Source organism: Phyllobates terribilis, unplaced genomic scaffold (assembly GCF_046119375.1).
Source record: "Phyllobates terribilis strain yellow unplaced genomic scaffold, ASM4611937v1 Scaffold_9__5_contigs__length_417890890, whole genome shotgun sequence".
NCBI lineage: Eukaryota > Metazoa > Chordata > Amphibia > Anura > Dendrobatidae > Phyllobates > Phyllobates terribilis.
This window is the reverse complement of record NW_027362769.1, coordinates 108550025-108572658: the sequence shown is the minus strand read 5'-3', so window position 1 is coordinate 108572658 and position 22634 is coordinate 108550025. Positions and strand designations below refer to the sequence as shown.

General features: G+C 39.9%; 1 protein-coding gene across 1 annotated transcript in view; it reads right to left on the bottom strand.

Moving 5' to 3' along the window:
* Window positions 1–22634, bottom strand: part of CHN1 (chimerin 1) — a 120491-nt gene that overhangs the window by 48143 nt on the left and 49714 nt on the right. Inside the window, exon 7 of the mRNA XM_073646898.1 lies at window positions 10144–10432. Coding sequence (XP_073502999.1) covers window positions 10144–10432 — 289 coding nt within the window. The remainder of the gene's footprint in view (window positions 1–10143; window positions 10433–22634) is intronic.

Here is a 22634-nt window from a genome sequence, read left to right as displayed (position 1 = left end):
CTTAGATCCATGTTTCCACAGAAGTCGACTTGCCAAATTCTGATTCACAGAGGTTGTATCCTGTTTAGACTGCGATGGCCTCTAGTTATTTATATTAGCACAGCGTTTTACAGAAATCGTTTCCATTCATGATATATTGAACATGCAGACGTCACAGAAGACTGCAAGGTGCTGTAGGGAACACAACCTACTCTTATGTGTTCAATCGGAGACTTCTAAAAAGTCTTCTACTGCTCTGCAGGTAGCGTTAAGGTGATTGCAATTGTTATGAACCAGAAAGAAGAGCCACAGGGTCATTAATGGATTTGAAGTTAATATTGGCTTATGCTTCGTTTTTAATAGCGGATAGGAAACTAGAAGTCTAAGGTAAGAACAATGAGCCAAAAAATAATCAGACAAGCAGGAGATATAGGTAGATCGTAAATGCCGCAGACATTTTTCTGTAGAGCAGAAGGCAATGGCAGAAAGCAGGACCAGAAAGGACTAAGTGAACCATGGCGGAGCTCCAGGAAATGAACACAGGAATGGATGAAGACCACGTTGTTTATGAAGGTTACAACAGCTGAGGAGAATAGCCGGTTATAACATCTGTGCTTAACTAGTAATTTGCAAACAACTTACTTTAGATATTTGCTATATTTGTATGATCAAAATGAAAAACCATCATCCCAAATGTAGACATCAAATGATAAAAAAAAAAGTTTACTATAAAGTGTCTCAATGCATTAGTATGGGCTAAGGAGGTTGTAGACCACTTCTGCCCTCCACCTACACTGTATATGGAATATAGTTTAGACCCTCCTTAAAGAGACAACGCCACGTTAAACAAGGGCTTCTATAACATGCCAGAAGATGGTAAGGAGAGAGCACCTGCTGTACAGCATTCTGGAGTTCAGGGTGGGGTACACCAAGAAGTTATTGAAAAGGACGTGCAGTAGGTGCTCCTGGAAGAGAGTCACTGACACCCCTCAATGATGCCCAAGACATTCTAGCTTTCTTTACTCACTATACTAATTATAATGACCCTTAGACATCTTGTAAATGTCTGTAACTCAAATCTTTGTGTCTCAACACTGGCACTTTCAAGCCAATGGGGATATTTGTAAAAGTCCCCATACATATTAGATTAGCGTATACTGCTGGTTGGATGACTGCTTACACAAATTTAACAAGTTATTGTAAGGCCGATAGAGCCACACACATCTTAGCCATATTGCCTGTTGCAGTCATGTAATCCGGCTATACATATTCAATGACATCACACAACGAAAAAAACTTTTTGGGAAAATTCTTTGAACGAAAAATTGTCCACAGGCAAATCATCCTTCTCAGAAAAAAAAATCTACAGTCTAAAGAAAAACGATAAAAAAAAAAAATCTAAACACAGTCCACTTGATTTGAAACTATGACTATTTGTGATCGGTCGGCTAAAAAGATCATTCTTTTTTTACCCTATGAAAAATCATTCTGGTTAATTTTCCTCAACTTTAATGTGTATATGGGTCTTAAAGGGGGTCTGTCAACCCAAACTGAAAGTATAAATTAAACACATAGGATTTTAGGGGACATAGCCCCTATAAAAATTGCACCTTTATTGTTGTGATCTCTAAACGTCAGTTTCTGCAAAATGGATGCAATCATACATGCCAATTAGGGTGATCTTTGCCCTTTGGTGTGGCGAAGAGACTCAGTGCACCACCCCACAAGTTAAAATTGAAGATACTTAGCGCGTAAATTGGCCTATTCATGTGTACCCAATAGCCAACAACAAGGCGATCTTCTCTGCTGGGTACCTAACCCAATATGATATCGGTCCCAGGCTTAAAGCCCACAATTATCAATTTAAATCACAGCTTGATCCTACCTACCCATATAATTGTAGACTTTAAGCACGGGAGATGTATGAAATTAGGTTAGGCTCTCAGCAGAGAAGATTGCCTTGTCGTTGGCTATTGGGCACATACAAATTGGCCCATTTACACGCCAAGTATCTTCATTTTTAACTTATGTTCTATAGCAGTAATGCCATTCTAATTTCATATATTCAATGTTTGCATACTATGGTGTTACAGAATGAAGCTTTAATTTGTTAATCATAAATAATAAATTATAAAATTCCATGGAAAATAAAGTCCTTGTCAAGAGGGATCTCGGCTAATAACATTCTGTAACTCTTCTCACATGGTCACAAATAGTCATAAATAATGGATTTCTGGACCTCAAGGGTCTGTACTCCACGGTCCTTATTTCTTGGAATCAGAAATGTACGACAATGTCTTATCACTTTCTTATAAACAAGGAACCATTTTCAGACTTCTGATCTTGATACTGAGCCACAAACCTAGAAATTTATTTCCGAAGAAACTTAGCAGACAAGGGAGAGTTTTTTCATGTGGCTTATACAATCAGTTCTAGGAATGTAAATTCCTAATGGGATAATGTTAGTAAATAGGACACGGGATGTTATATACCGTGCAGTGTGTGACTGCATTTCAGGGGCGGCCGTGTTATATACTGAAATGTGCAGTATAAACAGACCCATAGAATGAGACCGCGTTTACAATCCACTTATGAGCAGCTGTTTAATCGCTGGTGATACTCGACATGGTTTTATATCACTACAATTGCCTTTTTAGAGTTGTGCTAGAAAGCAGTAGCGGGCACCACAGTCAAAGTTTCGCACTAGGAAAAAAATAAAAGTGACGAATGCAAAGGGAACTCTTTAGCAGAGAGGATCTGTCTTGACCCCCAAAAAGTAAAACTGACTTCTTTATCGACTGAGGTTCTCCAATTGCAGATGAACACTGAAGGTATAATGGGGATGGACCTGAGCGGTGGACACCGTCCAGTCAGTACGGACACCGCTCAGTCAGTACGGACACCGCCCAGTCAGTACGGACACCGCCCAGTCAGTACGGACACCGCCCAGTCAGTACGGACACCGCCCAGTCAGTACGGACACCGCCCAGTCAGTACGGACACCGCCCAGTCAGTACGGACACCGCCCAGTCAGTACGGACACCGCCCAGTCAGTACGGACACCGGCAGAACGGCTCTCTAGCAAGCAATCACACGCTCTGACACTGACCACAACGACTGGATGGTGTCGGGGGGGGGGGCACGTCAGGTTCTTGCCCTTTAAACACTAAGCAGTGAGTCCAGTTGTCAATTAATTGGCATATTTGGAGTCAACTGCAAGGAAAAAATAATTAATAAAATATAAAACAGCAATCAGAGAACCATTAGAATTGTACTACAGAGCGTCATGTGATGAGCAGCAAGAGTTCTAAAGACATTCAAGTCCAAAACATTTGTGCCGCTTGTCCGCAACTTTTTAAGTGACTATTTTAGAGCATGTGGAAATTGTCTTTTCAGAGAGGATTGTCTACTGCCACCTATTAGAAGCAGCAATCCTAAAAGTCAATAATCGAACCTGTAACAAGCCTTGCCACATGACTTAGGGTAAAATGTAATCATTTAATTTCCCAGAGGAGCATTGCACGGCCTAAATGCTTCGTTACCCTGGCATGTCACTCTCCATAAGGAGAAACGTTACCTCTTAGTCCTTAGTCAGTGGGCTCTCATACAACCAAATCAAATCTCTTGCTTTGCACTGAGGAGGGGTAAACACCCCGAATCATGTGTCTGTAAATTGAGAATCTGGGGTGGCTCTTAAGTCTTGTGGCAAGACTCGTTAAAGGGTCGATATTGACTTTTAGGATTGCTACTTCCAATAGGTGGCACTAGAGTTCCTGTCCTCTTACTCTCTGAAGAGACAATTTGCATATTTAATTTCCCAGTTGATCATTGTATGGCCTATAAGCCTCCTTACCCTGGCATATCACTCTCCATAAAGCAGAAATGAGATGGGGATGCATGTAGTAATTGTATGGGACTTATATCAGTGGTCAATCAATCTGTAACGATGCAATCACTGCAACTCTATAAATTATATTTTAACATGTCTATGATCAGTATCATACGCTGGATCATAAAATCGAGGGAATTTTAAACTGAGGATATTAGTGGACTATGTCCTCTGTCCCTTGCTCCTATCAGGACATCATACAGAGAACCCCACTGCTTGCCACTTGCACTGCCCAGATAACTGGTCCACGTGAATGGACCTTGGATGTACAATTTAATGTGTTCTGTTCCCTTAGGAAGGCGAATGGAGAATACACAGCACGTAGCTTTGAAGCCAAAGAACCCAATTACATCACAAGAAGTTTTGATCAATATCAAAAATAAAGAAAAAAAATACAAAAAAAAAAGTTTACAATATAACATTTCTGAGCTGCCAACTTCTGACAGTCGAGAGCTAGTCAGGTGAAAAGATTTCACGTTTTATATCCTTGATGAACAGAATAATTTACAGGCTGGTAAACTTTTCAGCTTCTGTTAAAAATATCCAGACAGTAAAGACTGCAAAAATCAGAGATGTCAACCCTTCCCCAAAATATTTTGTGCATGCTCCGTGCCTTTGAAGTACTGCGTTACTTGAGCAAAGCTTCAGAATACAAATGGGTTGAACTTCTGAATTTAGTACAGCTCAAAACATGAAAATTTAGGGTAATCTGAGGAATATCCTTCATGAGCTTAAGGGAAACAAGACCCTGGAAACCTACGTATCCACCAATGTAATCCAGAGAAAACAAGGTGAACTCTGCGGACACAGGGACTGCTAGTTGATGCGCTGCTTAAAGAGGACCTTTCACCAATTTTTACACGCTAAACTGGCCAGATGACGATAAAGTGGCTGAAGATCTAAATAAAACATTTTTTATTTCTCATCTCTGTTACTGAAATATTGGCTTGTAAAATCCATATGCCAATTTCCACTATAACCAAATAGGCATTAACAGAGATTCTTCTCTCGGGAGGGGTTTACTTTTTCCCTGCATGATGCTGCCCAATCACAAGTAGGAGGCGTCAAGCAGGGAAGAAAAAAAAAAGCCCTCAGAGAATCTTAGACCTTAGAACCGACTTTCTCTGTGTGATAGGCTATGTGCCCACGTAGCATTTTTCAAGCGTATATGCTGCGGAATTTCCGCAGCGTAAACGCTTGAAAAACACATGTATATCCGCACCCCATGGTCCCCAATGGGATTCCGCAAGTTCTATGCACATGCTGCGGATTTTTCCGCAGCGTTTATGCCGCGTTCAAAAATCCGCAGCATGTCATTTAATTTTGCGTTTCCGCAAGCGGAATTGCCTTTGTCCAATGCATAAAAAACGCAAGGCAATTCCGCATGTGGAAAACGCGTGATAAACGCGCGAAAAATGCGCGATAAACGCGTGCGGAATTCCGCATGCGTTTTTCCGGGAGAGGACTTGCATTTATGCAGCAGAAATTTTCTGCTTCATAAATGCAACGTGGGCACATAGCCATATGGGAGGACTGACCACACAGATCTAACTGATAGTGCCAGGAAGAGAGGAGAACTGTGTGTCAATACCCCTTTTTAGGTGAAAGCCATGCTGAAACACCCCCATACAGTAGCACCTTAAACCCCAGTGAGTATGACTTGGAGGAGACAGATATAGGACTGCTGATCTTAAATACTTTTTTTAGGCTTTGTATTAACTAAAGAAAAAAAGATGTAGAATATAACAGTATGACTGCATGATTGTCTTTAAAGTCACAATTTTAGAAAGTATTATTATTCAATTAGTTGAGTAGACAGAAAATACCTTCCCCGCTTGTATGTTTGATATAGTAACATAGTTTTAAGGTTGAAGGAAGACTAACTCCATCTAGTTCAACCCATAGCCTAACTTGTTGATCCAGAGGAAGGCAAAAAAAAACCCATGTGGCAAACACTAAGCTCCACATTGGGGAAAAAAATTCCTTCCCGACTCCATACGACAATCAGACTAGTTCCCTGGATCAACGCCCTATCAAGGGATCTAGTATTTATAACCTGTAATATTATACTTTTCCAAGAAAGGCATCCATGCCCTTCTTAAATTTTAACAGTGAATCCCTCATTACAACATCATGCGGCAGAGAGTTCCATAGTCTCACTGCTCTTACAGTAAAGAACCCGCGTCTGTGATTGTGATTAAACCTTCTTTCCTCCAGACGTAGAAGATGCCCCCTTGTCCCCGTCTCAGACCTCAGAGTAAGAAGATCAGTAGAAAGGTCTTTGTACTGTCCCCTCATATACTTGTACATAGTAATAAGATCACCCCTAAGCCTTCTTTTCTCCACAGTAAATAACCCCAAGTGTAATAACCTGTCTTGGTATTGCAGACCCCCCAGTCCTCTAATAACCTTGGTCGCTCTTCTCTGCACCCGCTCTAGTTCAGCTATGTCTTTCTTATACACCGGAGACCAGAACTGTACACAGTATTCTAAGTGCGGTCGCACTAATGACTTGTATAGAGGTAAAATTATGTTCTCCTCATGAGCATCTATGTCTCTTTTAATGCATCCCATTATTTTATTTGCCTTTGCAGCAGCTGCCTGACACTGGCCACTAAACGTGAGCTTGTCGTCCACCAATACACCCAGGTATTTTTCAGTGACAGCTTTGCCCAGTGTTTTACAATTAAGCATATAATTATACATTTTATTTCCTCTGCCCAAGTGCATTACCTTACATTTATCCCCATTAAAGCTCATTTGCCATTTATCAGCCCAAGCTTCTAGTTTACATAGATCCTCCTGTAATATAAAATTGTCCTCCTCTGTATTGATTACCCTGCAGAGTTTAGTGTCATCTGCAAATATTGAAATATTACTCTGTATGCCCCCCTACAAGGTCATTAATAAATATGTTAAAAAGAAGGGGGCCCAATACTGACCCCTGTGGTACCCCACTGTTAACTGAGACCCAGTCTGAGTGTTTTCCATTAATAACCACCCTTTGTTTCCTATCACTGAGCCAATTCTTAACCCACATACATATATTTTCCCCTATCCCCATTGTTCTCATTTTATGTATCAACCTTTTGTGTGGAACCGTATCAAAAGCTTTTGAAAAGTCCATATACACAACATCCACTGCATTTCCTTGGTCCAGTCCGGAACTTACCTCCTCATAAAAGCTGATCAGATTAGTCTGACAGGAACGGTCCCTCGTAAACCCATGTTGATATTGGGTCATGAGGTTATTCTTCTTCAGATACTCTAGTATAGCATCTCTTAGGAAACCCTCCAGGATTTTACCCACAGTAGAGGTTAAGCTTACCGGCCTATAATTTCCAAGTTCAGTTTTTGTCCCCTTTTTGAATATTGGCACCACATTTGCTATACGCCTGTCCTGTGGTACAGACCCTGTTATTATGGAATCTTTAAAGATTAAAAATAATGGTCTATCTATGACGTTACTTAATTCCTGCAGTACTCGCGGGTGTATCCCATCCGGGCCCGGGGATTTGTCAACCTTAGTGATTTTTAGACGCCGCCGTACTTCCTGCTGGGTTAAGCAAGTGACATTTAATGGAGAATTTTTGTTATCACTGATCATGTTTTCTGTCATGCGATTTTCTTATGTAAATAAGGTTGAAAAAAAATCATTTAGCATATTGGCTTTTTCCTCATCCACCATTTCACCCAGACTATTTTTAAGGGGGCCAACACTATCATTTTTTAGTTTTTTACTATTTATGTAGTTAAAGAATATTTTGGGGTTATTTTTACTTTCTCTGGCAATGATTCTCTCTGCCTCAATCTTTGCTGCCTTGATTTGGTTTTTACATAATTTATTTCATTTTCTATATTTATTTAATGCCTCATCACTACCTACTTGCTTTAGTTCTCTAAATGCTTTCTTTTTGTCACTTATTGCGCCCCTTACAGCTCTATTTAGCCATAGTGGTTTCCTCCTATTTCTAGCATGTTTATTCCCATAGGGTATATATTGTGCACAGGTCCTATTCAGGATGTTAATAAATGTCTCCCATTTGCTTTGTGTAGTTTTATGTCTCAGGATATCATCCCAGTTTATTGCACTAAGATCATTTCTTAACCGATGAAAATTTGCCTTCCTGAAGTTTAGTGTCCTTGTAACCCCTCTACTACACATCTTATTAAAGGTTACATGAAAACGTATTATTTTGTGATCACTATTACCCAAGTGACCCCCAACTCGTATATTTGATATGCGGTCTGGCCTATTGGTTAATATTAGGTCTAGCAGTGCCCCCCTTCTTGTTGGGTCCTGAACCAGTTGTGAAAGGTAATTGTCTCTCATAGTAGTCAAAAACCTAATTTCCTTTGCTGGAACTACAGGTTTCTGTTCCCCAATGTATTTCAGGGTAGTTGAAGTCTCCCATAACAATGACTTCTCCTTGAGTCGCTGCTTCATCTATTTGCTTTATGGGGATATTCTCCGCTACTTCCATTATTTTTGGAGACTTATAACAAACTCCTATCAGTAATTTATTATTTTTTCCCCCTCCCCTTATCTCCACCCACAAGGACTCTACATTTTCATTATATTCACATATATTCTCACGCAAGATGGGTTTTAAGGATGATTTTACATATAAACACACACCCCCCCTCGCTTGTTTGTACGGTCATTTCTGAACAGACTATAGCCCTGTAAATTAACTGCCCAGTCATGGCTCTAAACAAGACACATTGGACCAAAATTCAAGATATAACAAACCGGTCCAGTCCATCCAAGGGGAAAAAAATCATATGCTAGGATAAAACATGTGTTAAGAGCACTTACAAGAGCCTTACTAGTATTTAAAGGGAGCCTGTCAACTTGAGAAACACCATTTACCTGTAAATATAGGGGTAATCTGCAGGTAAATCATGTATAAATCCTGTGTAGCTGACTTAATAGAGAAGAAGCTGCAGGGAGAAAATTACATTCATTTTCTCTCAACAGGTACTTGGTGCAGTGAGAAGTTACAATCACCGCTCACTGTACAGTGAGTGTGCTGCAATAACTCCCTGTATAGATACAGAGCAGGCTATCAAAGTGACTGAGTGATTAGAGCCATGCTCACTTTGTAGTGAGCGCAACTATAACCGCCTCGATGACTGGAAGCGAGCGGCTGCAGGGAGGATATAAATTAATTTTCTCCCTGCAGCCACTGCTGGCTACAAAGGATTTAAACACTACTTGCCTGCAAATTACCATTCTATGTACAGGAAAAGAGTGTTTCTTAACATGACAGGTTCCTTTTAAAAGACAAAGTCATATAACAGTTTAGCGGTTTCCATGACAAATTTTGTATTTGAACAAAAAACGGATAGAAAAGAAAAGTACATAAAATAAATATTAAAAAAATGCTTTAATCTGATATGCAGAGGCCCCGATTCGTGCAGAATAATCATATACACTCCAGATCAAAACATAATTATAAAAAAATCACTTATAAAAGGTTGAGAACGATTAGAAGAATCACAATAAAATACGCTACAATACGTTTTTTTTTTTTTTTAAACAGAATAGTGTGATTTCGAGCCTAGTAAATGCGGAATTTACCATTGCTTTAAAATGGAGTATTCACAAAATTATAACCTTAAAAAAAGGCACAAATGGGGCATCTATTTTATTTGCATACTATGCGGCTTACAACCATCTGTCAGAGCTATATGTGGCCTTCAAATTAGGAAAGGTTGGGGACCCCTGTTCTAGATTTTGAGATGTCAGATTAAATTTATTAATTTTTTTTAAACTACTTACTCATTTAAGAGGAGATGTTTTCAATGATAAAGTTTTTAAAAATTCTCTCTACCTCTTTAGCTCACTGAGCCAAGCAGCAGTGTAATGACAACCAGGTCTTCCATAGCCGAACCCCTAAATCCTGACAGTTTGGGACCAGGTCGTGTGAAATAAATGGGTGTCCAGTACATTGCACAAATTGGGAAAGAGGGGGAAGCTATGTATTGACTTGAGTGCTGCTGGAGTGTTTACATGGGTCCACTCTCTTTTTTTTCACCCCAACCTCGGCAATTGTGCGATGGCCGCAATCACAATGCTCCAAAAGTAGAAGCGCCATTAGATCATAAATGTCAATGGCGGAGTAACTCGGCAGTTTGGCGCTCACTCTGAGGAAAACACCATGTCAAAAAAAACAGCCGCGTGAACTTAATAACCCTGGACAAGACTTCACATAATTACTCAACTCTTATCTAAAAAAAAAAGAAAGAAGGGAAATTAATGTAAAACTTACCCTTTTCTCCACCACGGCATCTTCTCCTGAAGACTCCTTCTCGCCCTGCTCTTCTTTCACAGCCGGCATTTGTTTCTTATGTGCCGGCTCTCTGTTCAAAGTTGTGTAGCCTATATGTTCATAAATTGGGTTTATTGTCATCTTGGCGATGTACTCGGCCGCCTTGGTCTCAATGTACAGGGTGATCAGGCCGTCTGTCACGAGGTCATGGATGGATTCAAATCTCTTCTCTCCGACAAAGTGTTTCCCGTCATGGTAGAGCCTGAAGTTTCTAGTCTGGTTTCCGAATCTGCCTCAATAAAGAAAGCAATGATTTTATTTAGAAAATAAATGACTTTTTTGCAATTTATATGGTAGGAAAAAAGAGCCAGAAGACCTTTTTCTTCTGCTCTGTGGAGTAATTTCTACAAGTCAGTTCATTACATTGGTGGAAAAAAAAAACATCAGTCCATCTGAGATTTTTTTTTTTTTTACAGGCAGAACTGTGGCTTCTTTTTTTTACCCGTCTGAGCTGAAGATGCCGCATGTTCTTACAAGAAACCCTACTATTGAACTTAATCAATACAGTGAACTGTTGCAGACCGAGAGCTTCAACGACCTCGTCATTTACTAGGAAAAGCCTATTCAGAATTCAGCTTGGCTCCCGTGCCAACAATTACACTGAAAAGCATCTGCTGCCAGAATCTCAGCAAAATGGGACAGAATGGCACAAGGGTAAGTATTCTTTATTCTTGGAGAGAGGCCAAGCGCTAACTCTTTGGTGTCTGACAAAAGAAGCTCTGTGGTGAGCCTGCTAAAAATCACGCTGTTTTTAGGAAACCTTTCATGTCCTGGCTGAATGACATAAGTGGTGTGACATGGTGGGGCTCGGCAACTTCAAAAATTCACTGTTCTAAAGGGCTACAAGGCTTCAAACCCCGTAAACAGCTCAAAGGGCTACTGTGCATCAGAAATAACCATGGATGCAGTTCATAAGAAGTCTGAGAACATGTGCCCCATACTGTACACTCAACTCTTAAAAAAGCCACTTAGAGGCCACATGTTAAGTGCCACCAGGCAAGTGACAAACTTTAACTAAATCAAAATATTTTTATGCAGCTCATCACACTAAAGTGGATTCTTTCAAAATGAACAATTTGGAAACTATAACATAGGGATCACAATGGCATAAGTTGAGCAATCTGGTACCCCGTTTTAAGAACTAGAATAAAAACAGGCATCAAGATGTTGGAAGGCTTAAAATACGACAGGACATCCTGTGAACTGAAAAGAGAAAGGCTGATGAATGGAATCTTCAATTATCATAGAAAAAAAAATTTAGGGGCTAAATGAGAAGTTTAACACTGGCTGCTATGATTCAGAGAAAACATGTCCAAAAAAAAAAAAACAGCTGGGTACAAGAAGACTCCACCGGGCAGATCCCTCCAGCTTAGCTTCACTGACAGATCTCTCCCTGTATGCAAACAGACCCGTAAATCAAGTAGATCTAGGCAAGGAGAAGCCAGCAGCTGCCGCGTAGTAGACTTCTGTCCCGTTGCACGACGCGTTTTTAGTCTGAAAGGCCATAGGGGTTTTAGAGTAAAGCATAGCTTTCTGAAATGTCAGAGCATGTCTAGATTTCACAAAGCCCATGTCTGGGGCAACATAATATCACTGATACAATCAACTTCAACTGTAACTATACTCCTATATTTAATTTTCTATTCTGCTTGTTGAATTAGATATGGCCTAACTGTGCAAATAAAGAATACTGCCTAAATAAAATCGCTATACGCCCCAAGTATAAGCAAGGTGGTTTTGTCAGGAATCAAGTTACCTTTTTTTTATACAAGACAACAGTTTTTATCTTAAATGGGATTTCTTATCTCAAAATGACGACACATACCACCATCATTTTCTGATAAGGAGTACCAAGAATCAACCAAGTGCAAAAGCCCCTTTACATTTTTTTCTTTCACAACAAGTGCTGCTGCATCCCCTTTCATTTTTAGGATTGTTGGCAGTCCAGTCCTTGATGTTTGGAGATATGCTCTCGCTTTACGAGAAAGGAAATTTTAAAAAGTTCTTCCAAACTTTTTTTTATTTAGAGAGAAAACCACATTTAGTATAACCATAGATGTTTAAGTAATAGATACAGTTAAGAAAACAAAATACTTAAGGTTAAATTATTAAACCAATAAAGCACAAACTGTATAAAAATGTGTTATGTCTTATAAACCCAGATAGGTATATGCAGAAAATGACATTATGGAACACGATAGTAGTAGTGATGATCGAGCATGCTACTTGCTCGAGATTTACGAGCATGCTCAGGCAAGCACCTATTATTTTCAGCGTGCTCGTTAAGTTTTCGTCGCTCCGTGAACATGATTTGCGACTCTTTGACAGCTTTAATACATGTGAGGAATGCCTGTTTTTTCAGCATTCCTCACATGTATTAAAGTTATCAAACAGTCGTAAATCATGTTCACAGAGCGAGGAAAACTTAACCCCTGAGCACGCTGAAGATAATAGGTGCTCACCCGAGCATGCTCGTAAATCTCGAGCAACGAGCATGCTCGATCATCTCTAGACAGTAGATGTAGGCATAGTCCTCGCTCTGCTCATAATCCGATTCTGCACACTCAAACCCATAAGCTAGCAAACAATAATTACTTAAATGAATTTTACTACAAAATTACAGTGGAACAAAAATTACAAACAAATTCGTAAGATTTCAACATAATATGGTCATTGAACTCAGCCAGTCAAGAATATTCTCCTACCTGCACTGTCCATGGGTTGCCAAACCTCCGGAAGTCATGCACAAGGGAATTATAGGGCGATTTTAGGGATGGTAGAATAAATTTCAAAGAAATATCCAAGCTAAAAGGGTTAACGATTCCACAATAACTTGTATTCTTTGAAGCCTTTCATATGAAAAGGAAGAGAACAATCAGTATATGATTGCAGAGATGAGGAAAAGATATGTACTAAAGGAGGATAATTGAGCACAGCTCAGGATCTTACCAAGACTCTAAGCTTTATATAATATGGAAAAAAAATACTTGGCATCCAAATGATTATACTTTGAAGTTAAAGGTGCCCAACTCTAATTTTAAGGTTGCAAAATTAATAACTGATATTAGAAAGTGTTTACATTGTGGACCTGTCCATGTTCACATTCTGGATTCCTGCCGCTGCCAGTAGAGGGAGCTAGCTGCACACAGTTACACATTTCTACTTAGCGTAATTAGCCAACTCATATAAATGATGCTTCAAGTGCTCTGGGCCTGTGATAGAGCTCTACTCCTGCCCAGTGCCACCTCCTTGCTGTCAGTCATAAGCAGGACTGAGCAGGTAATAGAGCTGGAGTGACAGAGGCTTCAGACCTGTAAATAGTCCTTCAGCCTCTTTTGCATATCAATTCAAGTGCTGATTTCTCAGTAAATGAGGAAGGGACTGTCCATGTAAAGATATTGCTGGACTTGTCTTTGAAAGAGCTACATGTGCATATAAATAGTATAGAGTGTGAAATCCTGCTGACAGATTCCACATAAGTCCTGGACACCTCCTTTAATAATAACACACTAAGCTCCAATGATCCCTCTAGTGTGGCTGCATACATCTATGTATATGCAGGAGGTCTCCAGGCTTGAAAAAAAAAAAAACAATTGGGTGCCTGTGGCTTCTAGATCTAAAAATATAGGGGCTTGTGACAAAGTCACTGGCAAAGTACTGGAGGGGAGATATGTTTCACTGAGGGTGTTAGCTTCAGTGATAAGAACCTAGGAAAATGCTCCAGCACATTAAGTGCTGAGAGGGGTTAATCAGCCATGTTTAGTGGTAGGATGATTGAACAGCTGTAGAGTGGAAGGAGTCCAGAGGATAAATACCCAGCTTTCAAGAGCATTCAGTGTTGGGTGGGTCTGGAGGTGCAAGCTTTGGAGCTGTGTTTTCATATTAAGGAAAGCTGAACCTTGTGTTGTGTGCTCCTGAAACAGGCGAATTCCCATAGTAACAAGGACTGTGCCATTCATTATGTTTTCCTGTTGGGCTGAGAAGGCCGTGTTTTGTTTTGCTAACATTGCACTAGTTTATGCGATTCTTTAAATCTTCCACTGGTTTATTAAAAGTGACAGTGTTCCTGAGTCTACCTCTATGTGCAGCCGAGTGAGCCGATCTAACACAGGGCTACATAAAATTTTTGGATGCATAGTCACAATCTGTCAATTTTGATTAAAGTATGCTGTTCGTTCTTTGTAGTTGAAGATGACCATGACGTCAGTGTTTAGAGGATGATCAGTGGCTGTGGGTCAGGAGGTGAGTGATGAGGCCAATCCGGGCCCTGAAGGCTCGTCCACATACGTGACTTAAGTAGGTAGACTTGGTCAGGACAAAAGAAAACACTTGTGCCTTGAGCACAGCTCACTTTCTTTTGCTTCAGATTCTCCTATCTTCAGCTGCACGTGCTCCTGAGTTGATCCTGCCTCGCCAAGCTAGACAGTCCAGGGCCAGCTTCTCCCATTCGCTGATGTCAATTTCCAGGTTTTTGAGAGACACTTTACAGCAGTCTTTGTAACATTTCTTCTGCCCCCGACTGCTCGCTTTCCCTGATGCAGTACTTTGCCTTAAACGATTGCTGTACAATCAGCTGTCTGGCATTATGACGACATGTCCAGCCCACAAGGCTTGGGATTTCAGCAGGAGAGTATAAAAGCTGCAGAGCCCAGCTTGTTCCAGGATTGCCGTGTCGGGGACATTGTTTTGCCCCCTGGTGTGGAGAAGTCTGCGAAGACAGATCAGGTAAAAGTAATTGAGCTGTTTGGCATGCCGTCTGTAGACAGTCCAGGTCTCACTGGCATAGAAAAGTGTGGTAAGGACCACCCCGCAGTAGACCTTCAGCTTGGTGGTAAGGCCAAGTCCTGTTCGCTGACGTCCTCACACAGTCTCCCGAAAGCGATGCTGGCTTTGGCAATTCTGTTTTTGACCTAAGTGTCCATGGTCAGTACGCATGCCTGTGTGCTGCCCAGGTACGTTAAGTTGTCAACTGCTTTGAGGTTGTGCTCCTCAACCAAAATGAGTAGCTGCTGGTATGGTTTTCCTGGAGCAGGTTGGTACATAACTTCGGTCTCGTTATCAATACTAGAAAGACCGAAGTTGTCACAACCTTGTGAAAAACAGTCCATTTCATGCTGCATCTGCTGCTCTGTGCTGGCGTGGAGTGCAGACTCAGCAAACAAGAGGTCATGGATGAGTGTCTCATGCACCTTTGTAACGGCCTTAAGGCGTCTGGGGTTGACTAGCTTGCAGTCAGCCCTGTACCTGACATGGATTCAGTCTTCACAGTTGCTAAAGGTATTTCTCAACATGGCAGAAAATAGCATACTGAACAGGGTAGGTGCAGGTACAAAGCCTTGTTTTACGCCATTTGTAACTGGGAAGGCCTCAGATTTGTCGCCATCATTCAGGATCTTCACCATCATATAATCATGGAGCTCCCACACGATTGTGATGAACTTGCTCGGGCAGCCAAACTATGCAATGATTTTCCATAGGCTGTCTCTGCTAATTGTGTTGAAAGCCTTGGTTATGTTGAAAATGACAAGGTTGCTGCAATGCTCCTGGCACGTTTCCTGGAGTTGACGTGCCGCAAAGACCACATCAGCTGTCCCACGTTCTGCATGGAAACCGCACTGGCTTTCGGGTGGTAGACCTTGCTCAAGGTGCTGGAGAAGGCGGTTGAGCAAGAGGAGAGCCAGAATCTTCCCAGCAGTGGACAGAAGGGAGATGAATCGATGGTTGTTGCAAGACAATTTTATGTAGGGGCTACATAAAATTTTTGGTTGCATTGCATAGTCACAATCTGTCAATTTTGATTGAAGTACATAAAGACAAAATGTTGTTCTTCTGAAGCAAAGAATTCAGCTGGATCAACCAACCACCGAATTACAAAGCCTGAAACTACTGTTTCCCAGGGAGGGAAGCCGCTGGTAGAGGTGTCTGGCAGCAGCCTACTTCATTTTGACACATCCACGTTTGCGCAAAATGAGCATGCATGTGTATGGAGGGGGGAGTCTGGAGAGAACTGTCAGCAAACTGGCCATGTAAGGTGCATGGCCGCATCTCCGCAGTGCAGGGTGTTCTTTACCTTCCAATGCTATATCTGGATTACCTCAAATAAAGATGTCACTCTGGATAAGCATATTATGGAGATAATATTTTATATATTTTTTCAAACTATTTCTCAGAATCAGGCACAAAAGGGAATAGAAACCATGGTAACGTGACACCATAACAATCACTGAAGGAAGAAAAGAACAGAAGGATCTGAAACACTAACACCTACTGTTGAGAAGACTAATTGTTTTCTCCATCTTCCCACGTACCACAAGAACTTTGAAGACAAGCTTTCTGAAATCTGGAAGTTTTGTAGGTGCATGTGTCAAATAATCATTAAACCTTTCCTTATTGATAAAGGGCCAGATACACAACTCATATTGTGTTTCTCCGAAAATAAGAGACAGTGTCTAAAATTATATTTTGCTTCGAAAGATGGGTTAGGGCTTATTTTCAGGGGATGTCTTATTTTTTTCCCCCATGAACAACAATTCACATTATTCTTGAACAAAAATCAACATTTATTCAAATATAATCATGTTGTTATCACACACACACACTCACAGCACATACATATACACACACAGCACATACATATACACACACAGCACATACATATACACAAACACACACACACACACAGTGGGAGCCTTGAGAAATTGACCAGTTTGCCCCTCCTACCCTCAACGCCAGTCCTGACTGTAACTAAGGCTTATTTTTAGAGCAGGACTTTTATTTAACAAATACGCTAAAAATCACGTAAAATCATGCTAGGGCTTATTTTTGGTAGGTCTTATTTTGGGGGAAACATGGTAATAACTTTCCGTTCTGTAAGTAGACACAAAATGACATGGCTGCTGACTGGCAGCAGCAGAACCACGACACAATGTGATGTGATGTGATTAAGCAGGGGTTGTCCCTTGAATGGCATGCAGTATAATGTCACAGGTCTACATTTAGGTCTACAGATACATATGTATCACACACATTTTTCTTTTTTATACTTGGCATCATTGAATGAAATACTGTCAGCAAGCTACATATCGTACCTCTTGAACTCTTCAGCTTACCGTCCATATATAATAATCATTACTTTTATATAGTGAGACTGGACGGCTTTCTATTTACAGTTCCACTCGCTCAGCGGTGGAACAAAATATAATTTTCTGGTTTGGATCAAGGAAGGTTAAAGTGACAAGTTTCCAGCTTGAAATTCAGTGTCATTATAAAATATCAACTAATGTCAATGCTGCTAAAGAGAAACCAATGTTTTAATTTTTGTTTGAAAAAAAATTAATAGTACACAAAAAATAAGTAACTCTGTAATATATTTTATCAGAGAAATCTGCTTCTTTCTCCGCCGGAACTGATCTTTAATTCTCAAAATTCGAAATTCCTGGTAAAATCTGTATTCAGTGAAAACAGACTTTCCCATTACTGCGATAGGAGATGACAGTTTCTACTGATAAGATTATATGTAGACAGGAGAGATAGGCGGAAACAGATCTGCCTCTAGCTCCTTCCCCTTCATAGAATCTTATATGCACCAACTGTCATCTCCTATCTCAGTAATGTAAAAATCTGTCTTCACCGAATACAGATTTTACCCGGGAATTAAGAAGTCTGAGACTAAATAATCAGTTCAAGAGAAAGAAGCGGATTTCTCTGATAAGATACATTCCAAGCGTTCTCATTTCGTATGTATTATTGATTTGTGAATTAAAAATTAAAATGACAGTTACACTTTAAGCACAACGTATCCAACTGAAATAGCACTTAAAGAGAATCTGTTACTAGATCAAAAGCAGCCAGTTTTTGCTTTTATTTTATTCCCGCTGCTCCCCAGTGTATTTGTTTATTTTATTTTTTTTGCGTACGAGATTTTTTGCGTTACGCATACAAGTGCCATCCGTGCTTTCCAAGGATAGCACCTGTACCTGTGATAGTCTATACGGCCATACACTTCGGAAAATCATGTAGACATGTCTGATTTTGATCCATGCGTCGGATCAAATTCGGCAAGGCAACTCTATGTGTCCATGGGAAAAATAAAATAATAATAATAAAAATATATATATATATATATATATATATATATATATATATATATATATATATATATCGGACTGCACTTGGATGACATCCAAGTGCTATCCAATTTTCACATACTGTCACATAGGAGGTGGATAAAAAAAATTATACCATATAATTATGGTAGGGTATGAGATATATTTTTGTCTTGCTTCTTTTTTGCTAGTGTGAACATGCCTCTGTTTCTTGTATGTCTGCCATCTTAGACCTCAGTTCACATTGTCTGGTTTTTTGACTTGTTTGCATTCTGTGCAATTTAAGGGTGTGGCATGCCCTTTGTTGAGCTGATTGGTATATATGTAGCTTACCACGGGCCTAGGTGGTCTGGAGTTGGGACCCGGTCCTATTTGTCTACCCTTTTATATGCATTACTTCAACTTTGATATACAGTAAGGTTTTTAATATAGGCAGTATAGGTACCGTCCCAATTTAGGGTCACCTTGCCGCTGGTGGGACGGCTTGTATACTTTTTTTGATCAAAAATAGTTCACTAAGTACCCTATATTTATTATGCAATTTTGCTTTACATTTATATATAATTATGGTAGGGTATGAGATATATTTTTGTCTTGCTTCTTTTTTGCTAGTGTGAACATGCCTCTGTTTCTTGTATGTCTGCCATCTTAGACCTCAGTTCACATTGTCTGGTTTTTTGACTTGTTTGCATTCTGTGCAATTTAAGGGTGTGGCATGCCCTTTGTTGAGCTGATTGGTATATATGTAGCTTACCACGGGCCTAGGTGGTCTGGAGTTGGGACCCGGTCCTATTTGTCTACCCTTTTATATGCATTACTTCAACTTTGATATACAGTAAGGTTTTTAATATAGGCAGTATAGGTACCGTCCCAATTTAGGGTCACCTTGCCGCTGGTGGGACGGCTTGTATACTTTTTTTGATCAAAAATAGTTCACTAAGTACCCTATATTTATTATGCAATTTTGCTTTACATTTATATATAATTATGGTAGGGTATGAGATATATTTTTGTCTTGCTTCTTTTTTGCTAGTGTGAACATGCCTCTGTTTCTTGTATGTCTGCCATCTTAGACCTCAGTTCACATTGTCTGGTTTTTTGACTTGTTTGCATTCTGTGCAATTTAAGGGTGTGGCATGCCCTTTGTTGAGCTGATTGGTATATATGTAGCTTACCACGGGCCTAGGTGGTCTGGAGTTGGGACCCGGTCCTATTTGTCTACCCTTTTATATGCATTACTTCAACTTTGATATACAGTAAGGTTTTTAATATAGGCAGTATAGGTACCGTCCCAATTTAGGGTCACCTTGCCGCTGGTGGGACGGCTTGTATACTTTTTTTGATCAAAAATAGTTCACTAAGTACCCTATATTTATTATGCAATTTTGCTTTACATTTATATATAATTATGGTAGGGTATGAGATATATTTTTGTCTTGCTTCTTTTTTGCTAGTGTGAACATGCCTCTGTTTCTTGTATGTCTGCCATCTTAGACCTCAGTTCACATTGTCTGGTTTTTTGACTTGTTTGCATTCTGTGCAATTTAAGGGTGTGGCATGCCCTTTGTTGAGCTGATTGGTATATATGTAGCTTACCACGGGCCTAGGTGGTCTGGAGTTGGGACCCGGTCCTATTTGTCTACCCTTTTATATGCATTACTTCAACTTTGATATACAGTAAGGTTTTTAATATAGGCAGTATAGGTACCGTCCCAATTTAGGGTCACCTTGCCGCTGGTGGGACGGCTTGTATACTTTTTTTGATCAAAAATAGTTCACTAAGTACCCTATATTTATTATGCAATTTTGCTTTACATTTATATATAATTATGGTAGGGTATGAGATATATTTTTGTCTTGCTTCTTTTTTGCTAGTGTGAACATGCCTCTGTTTCTTGTATGTCTGCCATCTTAGACCTCAGTTCACATTGTCTGGTTTTTTGACTTGTTTGCATTCTGTGCAATTTAAGGGTGTGGCATGCCCTTTGTTGAGCTGATTGGTATATATGTAGCTTACCACGGGCCTAGGTGGTCTGGAGTTGGGACCCGGTCCTATTTGTCTACCCTTTTATATGCATTACTTCAACTTTGATATACAGTAAGGTTTTTAATATAGGCAGTATAGGTACCGTCCCAATTTAGGGTCACCTTGCCGCTGGTGGGACGGCTTGTATACTTTTTTTGATCAAAAATAGTTCACTAAGTACCCTATATTTATTATGCAATTTTGCTTTACATTTATATATAATTATGGTAGGGTATGAGATATATTTTTGTCTTGCTTCTTTTTTGCTAGTGTGAACATGCCTCTGTTTCTTGTATGTCTGCCATCTTAGACCTCAGTTCACATTGTCTGGTTTTTTGACTTGTTTGCATTCTGTGCAATTTAAGGGTGTGGCATGCCCTTTGTTGAGCTGATTGGTATATATGTAGCTTACCACGGGCCTAGGTGGTCTGGAGTTGGGACCCGGTCCTATTTGTCTACCCTTTTATATGCATTACTTCAACTTTGATATACAGTAAGGTTTTTAATATAGGCAGTATAGGTACCGTCCCAATTTAGGGTCACCTTGCCGCTGGTGGGACGGCTTGTATACTTTTTTTGATCAAAAATAGTTCACTAAGTACCCTATATTTATTATGCAATTTTGCTTTACATTTATATATAATTATGGTAGGGTATGAGATATATTTTTGTCTTGCTTCTTTTTTGCTAGTGTGAACATGCCTCTGTTTCTTGTATGTCTGCCATCTTAGACCTCAGTTCACATTGTCTGGTTTTTTGACTTGTTTGCATTCTGTGCAATTTAAGGGTGTGGCATGCCCTTTGTTGAGCTGATTGGTATATATGTAGCTTACCACGGGCCTAGGTGGTCTGGAGTTGGGACCCGGTCCTATTTGTCTACCCTTTTATATGCATTACTTCAACTTTGATATACAGTAAGGTTTTTAATATAGGCAGTATAGGTACCGTCCCAATTTAGGGTCACCTTGCCGCTGGTGGGACGGCTTGTATACTTTTTTTGATCAAAAATAGTTCACTAAGTACCCTATATTTATTATGCAATTTTGCTTTACATTTATATATAATTATGGTAGGGTATGAGATATATTTTTGTCTTGCTTCTTTTTTGCTAGTGTGAACATGCCTCTGTTTCTTGTATGTCTGCCATCTTAGACCTCAGTTCACATTGTCTGGTTTTTTGACTTGTTTGCATTCTGTGCAATTTAAGGGTGTGGCATGCCCTTTGTTGAGCTGATTGGTATATATGTAGCTTACCACGGGCCTAGGTGGTCTGGAGTTGGGACCCGGTCCTATTTGTCTACCCTTTTATATGCATTACTTCAACTTTGATATACAGTAAGGTTTTTAATATAGGCAGTATAGGTACCGTCCCAATTTAGGGTCACCTTGCCGCTGGTGGGACAGCTTGTATACTTTTTTTGATCAAAAATAGTTCACTAAGTACCCTATATTTATTATGCAATTTTGCTTTACATTTATATATAATTATGGTAGGGTATGAGATATATTTTTGTCTTGCTTCTTTTTTGCTAGTGTGAACATGCCTCTGTTTCTTGTATGTCTGCCATCTTAGACCTCAGTTCACATTGTCTGGTTTTTTGACTTGTTTGCATTCTGTGCAATTTAAGGGTGTGGCATGCCCTTTGTTGAGCTGATTGGTATATATGTAGCTTACCACGGGCCTAGGTGGTCTGGAGTTGGGACCCGGTCCTATTTGTCTACCCTTTTATATGCATTACTTCAACTTTGATATACAGTAAGGTTTTTAATATAGGCAGTATAGGTACCGTCCCAATTTAGGGTCACCTTGCCGCTGGTGGGACGGCTTGTATACTTTTTTTGATCAAAAATAGTTCACTAAGTACCCTATATTTATTATGCAATTTTGCTTTACATTTATATATAATTATGGTAGGGTATGAGATATATTTTTGTCTTGCTTCTTTTTTGCTAGTGTGAACATGCCTCTGTTTCTTGTATGTCTGCCATCTTAGACCTCAGTTCACATTGTCTGGTTTTTTGACTTGTTTGCATTCTGTGCAATTTAAGGGTGTGGCATGCCCTTTGTTGAGCTGATTGGTATATATGTAGCTTACCACGGGCCTAGGTGGTCTGGAGTTGGGACCCGGTCCTATTTGTCTACCCTTTTATATGCATTACTTCAACTTTGATATACAGTAAGGTTTTTAATATAGGCAGTATAGGTACCGTCCCAATTTAGGGTCACCTTGCCGCTGGTGGGACGGCTTGTATACTTTTTTTGATCAAAAATAGTTCACTAAGTACCCTATATTTATTAT